At 41.1% G+C, this 12,297-nt stretch overlaps 1 protein-coding gene across 1 annotated transcript in view; it reads left to right on the forward strand.

The window, feature by feature from the left end:
• Positions 1-10,651, forward strand: part of CA5A (carbonic anhydrase 5A) — a 36,147-nt gene extending 25,496 nt beyond the window's left edge. The window contains exons 3-7 of the mRNA XM_019505418.1: positions 1,935-2,053; positions 3,312-3,407; positions 3,565-3,627; positions 4,751-4,906; positions 6,515-10,651. Of these exons, the coding sequence (XP_019360963.1) occupies positions 1,935-2,053; positions 3,312-3,407; positions 3,565-3,627; positions 4,751-4,906; positions 6,515-6,706 (626 nt within the window). The 3' untranslated portion in view covers positions 6,707-10,651. The remainder of the gene's footprint in view (positions 1-1,934; positions 2,054-3,311; positions 3,408-3,564; positions 3,628-4,750; positions 4,907-6,514) is intronic.
• The last annotated feature ends 1,646 nt before the right edge of the window (positions 10,652-12,297 follow it).

Raw genomic sequence — 12,297 nt, forward strand, 5'->3', positions numbered from 1 at the left:
CTTGCTGAGGATGCGCTCCATGCTATTGTCCAGGTTGTTGATGAAAACATTGAGCAAAACTGGCCCCAGGTCCGACCCCTGGGGCACTCCACTTGATACCAGCTGCCAACTAGACATCAAGCCACTGATTATTACTCTCTGAGCCCAATGCTCCAGCCCATTTTCTATCCACTTTACAGTCCATTCATCCAGCTCGTACTTCCTTAGCTTGCCTGCAAGAATGTTGTAGGAGGCCGTATCAAAAGCCTTGCTAAAATCAAGGTACACCACATCCACCGGTCTCCCCACCTCCACAGAGCCAGTCATCTCATGATAGAAGATAATCGAGTTGGTCAGGCATGCTAGTGATAATTGGTATTATATTCACTCCTGTTCTTGTTCCACTGACTTCAGTTGGGAGGGATCATGACTGTAACCTTTCTACTTGCTCAAAATCCCAGGGCTCTACAAAGTTAGGCAGGTCAAAAGAAGTGGTGGCAGGTGCTTGTGAAAAGTAGGCTGGTGGTGTGATGAGCTGAACTTCCAGCATGGTTAGTCACTTCCAGAAATGTTGGTCTTGATGCCTTAATTGGATGTCCTCCTCAGAGGTAAAGTGATAACTACCTTCTTTTCAACAGTGCTGTTAGGAGCACTCTCTGTGTCAGCAAATTTCTTAGACACTTAAGACAGTATTAACAGCCTTTTAGAAGTTGTTATTACCAGTAGTTTAGCACATATTATGATCTAGTGACTCTCTAAAGGGATCTGGAACCAGGAGGAGTCTTTATGGCAATCTGGAGTAATCAGTGAATCGCTAATCTGGAGACAAAACAGAAAAATGAGTTGTTTACTGAAAAAGCAGACCCAGAATTTAAATTTGTCCTGAGGAAACGAACTAATCTTATTCTCCCTTAAACAAAATCACAACCTAATATATTGTTCTAGTAATGAAGATTTTTAGGGGCCAAGAAGAATTATACTTAATACCAGCTGAAGCCAGTTCCAAATATTGCTCATCGGTGGGCGTTTACACGTTCATTAATGCACAGTAGTTACTGTGCATTTAATTTAGTACTTGTTTAATGAAATACTAAGTGCGCAGGCACTACAGCTACTGTGCAGTAGCATTGGCACATGGTTTTTTAGTGGCACTTATTGGGCAATAGCCTAATACTGCTGCGCGGTAGCGTATTAGCATGGTTTTTGCCCGGCACGCTGCTGTGCAGTGTTATTGGGCTACCGCACATTCAGCATCTTGCGTAGACGCGCCCAGTAACATTGACAAACTTTGAACTCTTGCCCACAGGAAGTCGGTGTCTAGTTACTTTCCAGTGTAAATCATTTGGGTACAGAACATACATGGTGTCAGCACCTTTGTAGGAATGAAGGCAAACTAGTTTAATATTGGGCTGTTGCTCTTAACAACATGGTGGATCCTGATGCCTATAGGAAATTCCAAGGTCTGTGGCCATGTCACAGTCGTAGTTTTAGGATTTGTGGGTATGCCGTGGGGCAGATGGAGATGCTGTTTTTGGCTTTGAGTCCAGATGAGAGAGTCTGAAGACACCCTGAATCACTCCTAATGCATCTGCTGAGACAAGGGGTGGAGGTATGGATAACCCTGATGGACAAATGCCATGTGAACGATTGTCCCTCTTGCAGGGAGTGGGGTGGGAAAGCTTTAATCATGTTGGACCTCCCATTTTTCTGAGTGTACTTAAATTTGATTGTCCTCCATGTGCTGACAGAAGTTGCAGGCTTCCTCTGAACAAGTGGTTTTTGGGTGGTTTAGCTGTAAATTTAGCTCTGGAGTAGAGGTTACTGTAAAGTGGTTGCTGTCGCTGAGCTCTCCTGGGTAAACATGCTGCTGGGAAGGAAAAAAACTGTTTATTTTCAGTCGTTGCGTCGGCAGTTCTGTCTCGATTACTGACTAATGCGTATATTTCTTTTTTTAGTAATTATGGGAGGACCCCTGGAAAACCAGTACAGGCTAAAGCAGTTCCACTTCCACTGGGGAGCTATAAACGAGTGGGGCTCTGAACACATGATTGACAGCAGGGTCTACCCAGCAGAGGTATGGGGAGAAATCCTGAAGGGTGCTGGTGCCTACACTCACACTGGTCCTGGTTTTAGTCCTGGCTCTTAAAGAGCTGCGTTTGAGGTGCAGAACGGTTGTTCCTGGTCACGTTCGGTCTTCCTTAGCAGTAAGATTTGGCCACCCTCCCATCCATAAGGCCAAAGCTGCTGTAGTTCCCAGGAGACAGCAGAGTCTTAGTTGGTTGCTCACATGCAAATGCCACTGAAGCCTTTTTACCTGGCACGTGGCATTGTTAGTTGCCAGTGGAAGCCACAAAATAATCCCGTGGCACATAGTAAAATATCGCTGCTGCTTCTCGCTGAGCAGGGTGGGATGGCAGAACAGCACTTCCACCTGACTAGGTGTAACTTCTGCAAGGTTAAGGGGGTGGAAGAAAAAAGATGAGACTAAGACCTGGTTCTAACTGATACCTTCCAGAAGCAGAATAAGCTTATAACAGATACAAGCACTTTTATACTAGCGTAACTGTGGCCACATTAGGGGTTTTTTTCTGCTTTAGCCCTCTGAAGTATCATCAAAATGGTAAAACTGGCCCATGTAGGCAAGTCCTATGGTAAGAAAGTGAATGAGGCAGATGGGGTGAGGGATGAAAATACAGATTGGACTCAGAGGAGAAAGTGTGGCAGCTGTGAAAAATTAACTTCTTGGTTGAGAAACCAGTCATCCCCTCCAACTTTCTCGCTGTCCTGCTTGAAATGCCGTGGTGGTGTCTGTTTTAAAAAAAAAAAATACTTAAAACCTCAGCTGTGTGAATCCAGATGTCTTGGAGTCCATTGTCATGAAGGCTTGTATCGGACTTAGCTGGCTTGTTTTGGCTCCTCTGCAAGGTGGTGGCTGTACAGCCACGTGCTCTATATCTCTTACCTGTCCTGATTTAATGGAGGATTTTCCTCTGTTCTTAAAATCACAAAGGGGAGTGAAGTGCCCAACATGCTTAATGTCATTCTGCACCTTTCAATATTACTCCTGTAATTGGTCTTCCGCAAGCCAGATCTGCTTCTCTTCTATGAAATGCAAAATATGGGGGGGAAGTTATTTAAAAAAAAAAAAAGGTTAAATAAAATGAATATTGATTTCATGTATAGTTTTATTCCCCACTTTTTGCAGTCTTTGATTTTTAAGGTAGTTGCCTGTGTTTCTGAAACGGCCGGGAAAACAATCAAAGAAACTGCATTTGTTTTGACGACATTTATACATTTCCTGTGTGTGAAATGGTTTTTCCTTTTCATTGCAGCTGCATTTAGTACACTGGAATGCTGTTAAATATGAGAGCTTTGAAGAAGCTGTAATGGAGGGTAATGGCTTGGCTGTCATAGGAGTATTTTTGAAGGTAAATTCTGACTGTTGTAATATAAAGTGATGTTTCAGTAGCGTTTTTGTTAAATACACTGCTTTTTTATTTATTTTTTATTTTTTTATTCAGCTGCTTGTGGCAGATATTTATGTGCACTGCCTTAATGACTCTCACATTCATATTTGTTATGCAGCTGGGGGCCTACCATGAAGGACTGCAGAAGTTAGTAGATGCATTACCAGCTGTTAAACACAAGGTAATTATTGTAAACTTGTTTTAGAGTCTCTCTGGATGGCACTGTTGGCATTGTTAGAGGTATCTTCTCAACAGAGAGAACACTTTAGGTCACATCAAGACATTAATGAACTCTTTGATGTTTGTTGAGTTGAGGATTGGATCTTACAAAAATCATAATTGGGTTAAAGTGAAGAAAATCTTAACTCTTATGTACTCTCACTTCCCAGCTGGCCCAATTCAAAAAACAGTATGCTATGCTGCGGGATGTATTGCTTTTTAAGAATATGATGCATGTTCAGTATTGTTTAATGCCCTCGCATGAAGGCTGGAGGAAACTGATGCAAAACCAAAACGTTCAGATTGGCTCATGTGCTTGCCAGGAGCCTTGTTTTTCTGAGAAGCACTCAGCCCTAAGTAGCAAGTCAGCCCTTCCCATGCAACCAGAATATCTGGTGTTCCTGGTTTCACTGCTCACAAATTTGTTGCTTAACAATAAGGAATGCCCATGTGAGGTCTTTAAGGTCTCTGCAGCCCTCTTTGCTGTCTGTACACAGATAATTTAACAAAATTGAAAAATTCAAGAAAATTCAACTTCTCAACTCTTTTCATTTTATACCACTAGAGGGGACTACTGCATTTTTAGTGCTGCTTTGCAGGGACTTGCTTTAGTACTGCTTTGCAGGGACGCATGCTCTTTCCCATGCTAGTAGCTTTACTAACTTGCAGTCAAGGCCAGCTGAACTCACCCTGCCTTTAGTAAGCTCAACAAGAATTGTCTTTTTTTTCCCTCTAAACAAAACAGATATTGGCCGTGCAATTATTCATGTATTTATCTGATTTATACGTAGCTCTTCCCAGCAAGGGCTCAGAGCAGCTTCCAATAGAAAAATGAAACAATGAAATAATGAAAGCTCCTTTAAATAAATGCTGTGGACATGTTCAGAGAGGTGGTTTCCACACGGAAAATGCCAGCTCTTAGTTTTCACTCGTTTTTTGACATTAGCAGTAGCTATGGTCATTTGTGCCTGATGTGTATTGTGCATAAGCTAATAGCTAGTTTCTAGATTTTTTTTCTTATTCCCTTGAATTTTCTTGTGTGAAAATACTTACTTGCTCATCAAATTTTTTCTTCTGGACTCCAGGATGAAATTGTTGAGTTTGATACTTTTGATCCCTCCTGTTTGCTACCGTCATGCCCAGATTACTGGACCTATGCTGGCTCTCTGACCACTCCACCACTTACAGAGTCTGTCACCTGGATCATCAAGAAGAAAGCTATAGAGGTTGATGAGAATCAGGTATGCACCCTTGTTTTTATAACACAGAGGATTTATTGCTCAAAGGTACAGAGGGCAGTGAAACACATGGCAGGAGGAGGATGCTTGGCAGTACCCGTCTGTCGCTTTTTGGGACATCAAAGGCTCACCCTCTCCATCATATCTTCCCTCTCTCATTAGCCAGGACCAAGTGCTTTAGAGAAAGATGTAGATGGGACTCATTTGCCTCTCACAAGTAGGTCTTGTTCTGATCTCCAATGGAGACTTTATTAAACATGAAATGTAATCTGTCTCTGAAAATTATTGTTAGCATCAGCTATTATAACTGGATATTCTTGTTATCCACGTCACTTCTAATTTTGCTAAGTTCTTGGCCTCACGGACATTGTGGAGCTTTGTCAGCAGTATGAATCCACAAAGCACTTGTGCCATAAGCTGCTGAAACCCCAACATGTCCTTCTTCCCAGGCAGCTTTCTAAGAGTATAAAAGTGGAAGTCGCTCCAACTGCTTTTTCCGCCAATCGCTGAGGTTGCGGTGAACTTGCAATTTCAGTGTCCTTGTTATTTTCCTCATCGGGTTTTTTCCCTTTGGTCCCTTGGGGCTGCTTATACCTGTAGTTTGACTATCAGCTTTCCTCCCTCCCATTAATTTTAAAGAGGGAGAAATGAAGCTTACTCACAAGGCTGACTGTGCAGAGATGACCTTGAAGAATGTGGCAGTTTTATATTGATATTTTGGTGCTTTAACGTCCACCCAGCATTTGGTATTGGGTCCCTTCTATGGGCTTTGTATTTTTAGCATCTCGTGTTCTCAGCTTCCTGCTGCTTCTTGGTGCAAAACAGGTGAGGAGAGGCACAAGATTGGGGTGGTGAGTGCCTGTCTGGTGACTGTTTTCCTGGTAGCTTTCCATGTTCCCTACCTACCCTGGGAAAAGGGTGCATTCACAACGGCCGTGGCATGTGTTGGTTCCCATCTTGGAGGAGTCCAACAGTGACTTCCACCTCCCCATGGTGTTTGAACCCGAATACACCCCTGTCCTCCAAGCTGAATGTTTTATTTTAAATGAAAGGAACCTGAGAGTTGCAGAGAAGCAAAGGGGCAATTGTTAGAGAACAGGAAAGGAAACTTAATAGGAGGGGTAGTGTTGTCTTTTCAATTCTGGCTTTTCCTTTAATCTGACAGAGCCTTTTAATTCCCTGGTGGGTATCAGGTGAACTACTAAAAACCTCCTTTGGACTCTCTTCTTAATTCCTGCTTTCATGCCTTTGAGAGCACCGCCATTTGCTTTTGTTACAGTTGATAGTTACTATTTCCTGCCTGCCAGCATGTGTGCGCCTGATACAGGAGACCAGAAAAGCAGGCAGGATGTAAGCAAAGAATGGCGAGGTGCAAAGAGATTTATTTAAAGGTGGCATGAATCCCATCCATGAATATTCAGGGCTCGTCTCTGTCTTGGGCCTGACAAAACGTTAAAGATCCAGTTTGTCTGCAGACACCAGATAGCTGCACCGATACCAGCAGGTGATGAGGACATGCAGAAGTGATGCCCAAATATCTCGGTACTTTGGTGTGGTTCCCAAGCGTGAGGGATCAGGCAATCGCTCACCTTTGCCATGTCTTATTCCCAGCTGGAGGCGTTTCGGATGCTGCTCTTCACCTCACCTGGGGAAGAAGAAAAGAGGATGGTAGACAACTTCCGCCCGCTGCAGCCACTGATGAATCGGACCGTCCGCTCCTCCTTCCAAAACCAGCATCTCCTGAGCATTGAAACAAGACTTGAGGAAGAAACCCAACATGCCAGGCCATGGGGTGGCTTTTAAAAAGACAGTACCTGTTGCAGTGTCTAAAAGCTATCAGCAGATGCTTTAGTGGGTTTTTTTACTATCTCTGTGTAGTATGCGTATATAGCATAGAATTTCATTAGTTGGTCATTGAAAGGGATTTTGGGTTTACGACTTGGCATTTGACCTTTAGTGGATTAGCTTTTTTATAGAAGCAAATGCTTTTACTAAACTCTAAAAGCAAGTAGCAACAAAGTGTATTTGGGGAATTGAAAGCAAAGTAAGGGGCGAGGCTTCGCTCTGTTGTCACGATTATCCTGTATCTCCTGAAACTCTCCCGCTTACTGAAGACTCCTTTCGATTCTTGCAGATGAATAACAGCAGCAGCACCGCCCTAGCAGGCGGGGGCCCAAAGAAGTGCAAAGAAGTCCCTCATAGGTAATCCATCATGTCCTCTCTGAGCTTGGCTTTGGGGAGGGGAAAGTGCAATTTTCTTTGGATAACCAGAAAATGGATACCATTTAAAGACTGAAAACATTTGCTTGATGAATTTGGTGCTAAACCCAGAGAGCAGTCCAGTGGCCTGAATCTTATCTACCTCTAAAGCATGACACTTGCCACAGTTTTCCCCCTGTGTTCATTGACTTCGTGTGTGTTATACGGTGTTTAGCAGTGTCCATTCCCTGGAGAAAATTCATGTGCAAATAGCCAAGGTCACCCTCTCCTTCGGACAGGAACTAAGGGCTGGCTCTTGGCTATACAAGTAAAATGGATTCATCTTTTTTTTCCCCCCCTTAACTTGTCTTGGGGGACAAATAAGAAAAGTTTTGCCTCTGTCAGCTGGGGGAGAATACTCCAGTGGCTGATGTTATTCAGTGCCAGGGAAGTCAGCAAGCTAGCCCTTCAGCACAAAATTTTGAAATTTAGGGCCAATTATTTTTTTTATGTTTGTGTCCAAATACGTTACGGTCCTTTTTGTTTGCTCTGATTTTTTTTTTGATTGTGGGCTTTCACTTGGCTCAGTTGAATTAGTGCCTTATTCTAGTCCCTGCTTCCTTGAGGCGTTATATTTCAGGTTGATAGTCAGAGGCCAATAGCTGTATCTTTTTTTGCCTTCAGTCCATCAAACACATCCATCTTCCTTATTCTGGTTCTTGTCAGGTAAGTGTGTAAAATAGGCTCTTCTAACTCCCCAGATCCGATTCCCTGTGTGTCTTCAGATCTAGCTGGCTAACTTCTGTCATTGAAAAAAGTAGATTTTCCCCTCTGTTAGCTCTCCAGAGCCCACAAAACTAGACTGTATTCTTCCTTGTGTATAGCAGAAAAAGGATTTTATGTTTCATTCCCCTGGTAGTCAAAACCAGGGGGATGCACAGAGGTCAATAATGACATAACTAAATGTCACAGGACTAGGAAAATAACTGTTTTACTTTGAAACTGGGCACACTGAAATGTGGAGTTGCTTTCACACTCCATGTTGTCTCTCCATGCCATTCCTGCTTTCATTTTTGTAGAAGGGTCCGACTTGAAGATAGCAGTCATTTGGATTCAGTTACAGGGCAAGTATATTATATATTATTGTACAGATCACTGCCACCCGGTAGGGCAATGATATTTAGACTGTTAGAGACCATGGTAGTTAACACTACTCTTAATGCTGCTTTTAAGTTTAAAGGCTACAATGGACCAGGCTTTTATAAATAAAAAATAAGCTATATGCCAATATTCAACGATGGTATCTTAAATAGTCACATGGACATGGTAGAGTTAAGGGACTGTAAAACGGCTCTTCCTTGTTGTGTAAAGAATATCTGTTTGTTTTATTGGAGGGAAAAATCACTGGTGATTGTAAAAGAGAGAACCTGGCTTAATCTGGTTATGTTTAAACTACTGGCTGTTAGAGCAAAAGTGTTTTAAAAACATAAAACAAGGATATGGGATCATTTAGAGTCGGTATAAAACTCTTGATTAAGTCATCTTTTTTAGCTAGTTAGTGGTTTAAATTCTCTTTTAAATGACAGGGTATTTTTTTTTTTAAATGAACAGATTTTTGGTGGTTTTAGATTGATTTCATATCCAAGATGTAACTATTTTAGTTTCTTTCGTGTATTCCTAAGGAATTTTAGCAAATTCTTGCTCATTTCTGCACTTCATTCTTGTGCATTTGCAAAACTTGTTGCACTACTTTATCTAGCTCTAGTGGCAGATATAGTTGCTAATATCTAATTTTGGGTTTTGGTGGTGTTCATGGTATAAATGCTCAATAACCTGCAAGCCTTTCCCAGTGTGGGGATTTGGACCTAGCTCACCACCAGCCAAATGCAGATGTGTTGCCCAGACATGACACTCTATTGAAGTGTTTTCTAATCGTATGGAAATATTGTCTCCAAAAGTGTGCTGTAAAGAGAAAAGATTCTTATCCTCTCAAATGATTATGCTTAAGTTCACTTTAGTGGGGTTAATGTACAAAATTGTACTCAGACCTTCAGCAGATAAGAAGTATTTCCATCAGGATCTGAGTTCCAGTTATGTCTTCAAAGCTCTGATGAGTTCAAAAAGTGTGGAAGCAGATTTCAGCGTTGAAGGGTTTGGTTTTATTTTGTTTGCACAATAGAGGTCTTGTAAGGATTTCACTGTAATGGTTAGGTTGCTGCTACTTTTCTCTGTGTCTGTATTTACACGTTAGGGTTTTGTGCGTCTGTGATAGAGAGAGAATGTATTAAAACTGCAAAGCAAATTGTTGCCTGTTCAGAAAATGACCAGAGACTTGGTTTGTATGAGTTTCCCTGTGTGCTGATGCTGGCCTTGCAAAATGATGTTGAATTAGGGAAAGCAGTTTGTTTTATGCAGTGGCAGATGGAACATCATTCCTCCCATCACTCGTCCAGGCTCCTGATAAAAAGCAGCCGATGTGATTGTCAGCTGGGTTGTAGTTAATTTGTATGCAGTGTTTTGCGAGGCAGATATAAGGCTGTTACCTGTGTCAAGTGGCAAAGCAGAACAGCATGAATGTACAGCTTGCACAATGACCGTCTGTTTCACTTAATATAACTATAGGTAGCGGATGTTTTATTTTTTAGGAAATGTGCTGCTCTGCTCCAGAGTAGATGGGAGAGACTTCTGGGGCATTTATTATTTCAGAATAAAGGTTGTGTCAGAATTGATGTTGAGGTAGGGAGGGTTGAAAAAAGGATAACAACTGCATTCCTGTATTCAGGCGGGGAGTTAGAGCAGATGACCCTTGAATGCAGTCTGAATGCAGTCAGTATGAATGCAGTCTTATTTTCAGATTTGTATGTAGAAACAGGGCAAACCCCAGTACAGGGAGTTGCGCTGCACATTAAGTATCATACTAAAGAAAACCAAACTGCTTGGTGGCTTAAGAAAGTCAGGCTGCCTTTGGCAGTAAAATAGCTAATGCATATATCAACATCTCAGAAGGCACAAACCAGCACTTCATGTTTAACTGATTTATTTTCTTTCTTTCTTCTAGATGAGTGGCATTATATATATATTTTTACATCAGGTTGTGTTGAATCCTTCTAGGCTTGAAAATGCATATACATGTAGATTGTCTTGGTTTCCTTTCGTTATCAGAATATTGGGGTCGTATTATGTTAACAATCCCTAAATTGTTAGGTCTGTTACTGTACCTTACACTGTCATATTTTTTTTATATTCTATGTGCTTCGAATTTGAATGTCTTAAATTTCAGCTCACGATTTATATGATCAGATTCTGCGTTGTCTTTCTTTGAGTGTTCTCATTTTCTTGGCCATTCTTGTACTACATATGTTAACATATATTAATATATATGTTGTGTTCCTAATTATAATCTGCTTATTGCATTGGCTTTATGAACACTTTTGGTAACAGGGACTGTCCTTTTGATTCTTTACTTGATGTAAAGAAAGCTTCAGCTGCTGTATTTTTAAACCTGTTAAATTAGTGTGCATCTATGCAATAAAGTGTAACACAATAGAATGTGTGTGCATGTTTCATTGGATAATTCAGATCTGTATGTTTTCATGGGAGGGGGGGGAACCTTGGAAGCTTTTCTGTCAAGAAAACATTTTAATTCAGCCCTAAGAATGAATTGGTTCATCCTGAATAGAGTCTAATTGGATGGCAAAACTTGTGATGCTTGAAACTATGAAAGACTCTGCTGAGCTGTTTTGTAATTGGAATGGTGAAATAATGAAGCTCGCTGCATTGAGGCAGTCTGGACTGAAGAATATCTAATGCTTCATTATCCTATTGGGCTGCATGAAACATGCTGCCCAAAAGAGGACTGTAATTTTTGAATATCTGTACTCGACTGTTTCCTTCCGTACTTACGGTACAGATTGCCCAAAGCAATTGCCAGCTCTGCTCCTTTTTTATATTCCATATTTGATTTTTTTTTTTATAACAAACAGTGTTCTAAGGATTATTGATCTAACTCTATTTTTTGGGCTTCCTACTTTTTATACTTTGCAATGGTTAGGTCATTTTTTATCAGGCACACACACAGATACTAAGTTAGGCTCTTTTTTTTTTTTTAACTTCCAGGTGCATGGAAGAACTGATTCTTTAATATACATTTAATAATACATTTAACAAATTTCAAAACTCAGTCTTATCTTTGCTCATTGATGATTTAGCTGTTATATGGATTCTGTATGCAAACTAATTCTAATAGGATCCCATTTCTGATGTAAAAGAGGAAATTAAGTTACTGGTTAGATAGTTTCCCTCAACATCCCTTAGATACATTATGGTAGTACATCTGAGATGTATCTTAGAAAATGAGCTTGATTTGGTTACTGTAGACTCTTACTGTTATGTTCAAGGCAGCTCTTCTCATAAATGTTAGAAATAACTTGTGTGCTTTTAATTCATTGGCCAGTTTACTTCTGATACAGGTAATTATTTGCCTTTCTGTTGGAGGCCCTTTTGATGAGACAACCTCAGTATGTCTGAGCATTAGCACATGGAGAATTGATTAGATAATTAAATCTTCTTCAAAGATTCTGCAGTATAATTTAGAGACCTGAACAGAGTTAATAAGTTAGTGGTCAGAACTAATATTACTACTTGCATCCAGTGATTTGAAGAGATAAAGCACTATATAAACGAGACCTAATATCTCTGTTATGAATTGAGTATTTTCCCGGTTATATAAATAAGACACAGCTGCAGAGAATTAAGAATCCAATTCAGCAAAAGATTTGAGCGTGTGCTTAACTTGAAACACAGGCAGCTAAATTGCAATCAGTGGGATTTAATTATATGCTTGTGGAAATGGGGGCTTGCAGGGGGAGCTGATTCAGATATAGGGCCAGAATTTGGGGATATCTGGCTCAGTCCATGGAGGAGCACTGGGAATAGATGGGAATAAGATACCCTATTCTTATTGGAGACAGCATAAAGCAGGCTGCCGGTGAATCTGAGGCTGCACAAATCACTGCTGGGTCCCTCCTGGACCCCCTTTTTCTCAGTTCAGCTTTCACATGAAATCAGCCCTCCTGGCCTGTCCGTGCCATGCAGGACACCTGTAGCCTTAAGGGCCCATTGCGTGGCTCCATCCTTCCCTACACCATGCCCCATGCCTCATGGATGTTATCACTCAGTCATTTGAGGTTTGTTCC

This window comes from Gavialis gangeticus, unplaced genomic scaffold (genome assembly GCF_001723915.1).
Source record: "Gavialis gangeticus isolate Ggan-Ray unplaced genomic scaffold, GavGan_comp1, whole genome shotgun sequence".
Classification (NCBI taxonomy): Eukaryota; Metazoa; Chordata; order Crocodylia; family Gavialidae; genus Gavialis; species Gavialis gangeticus.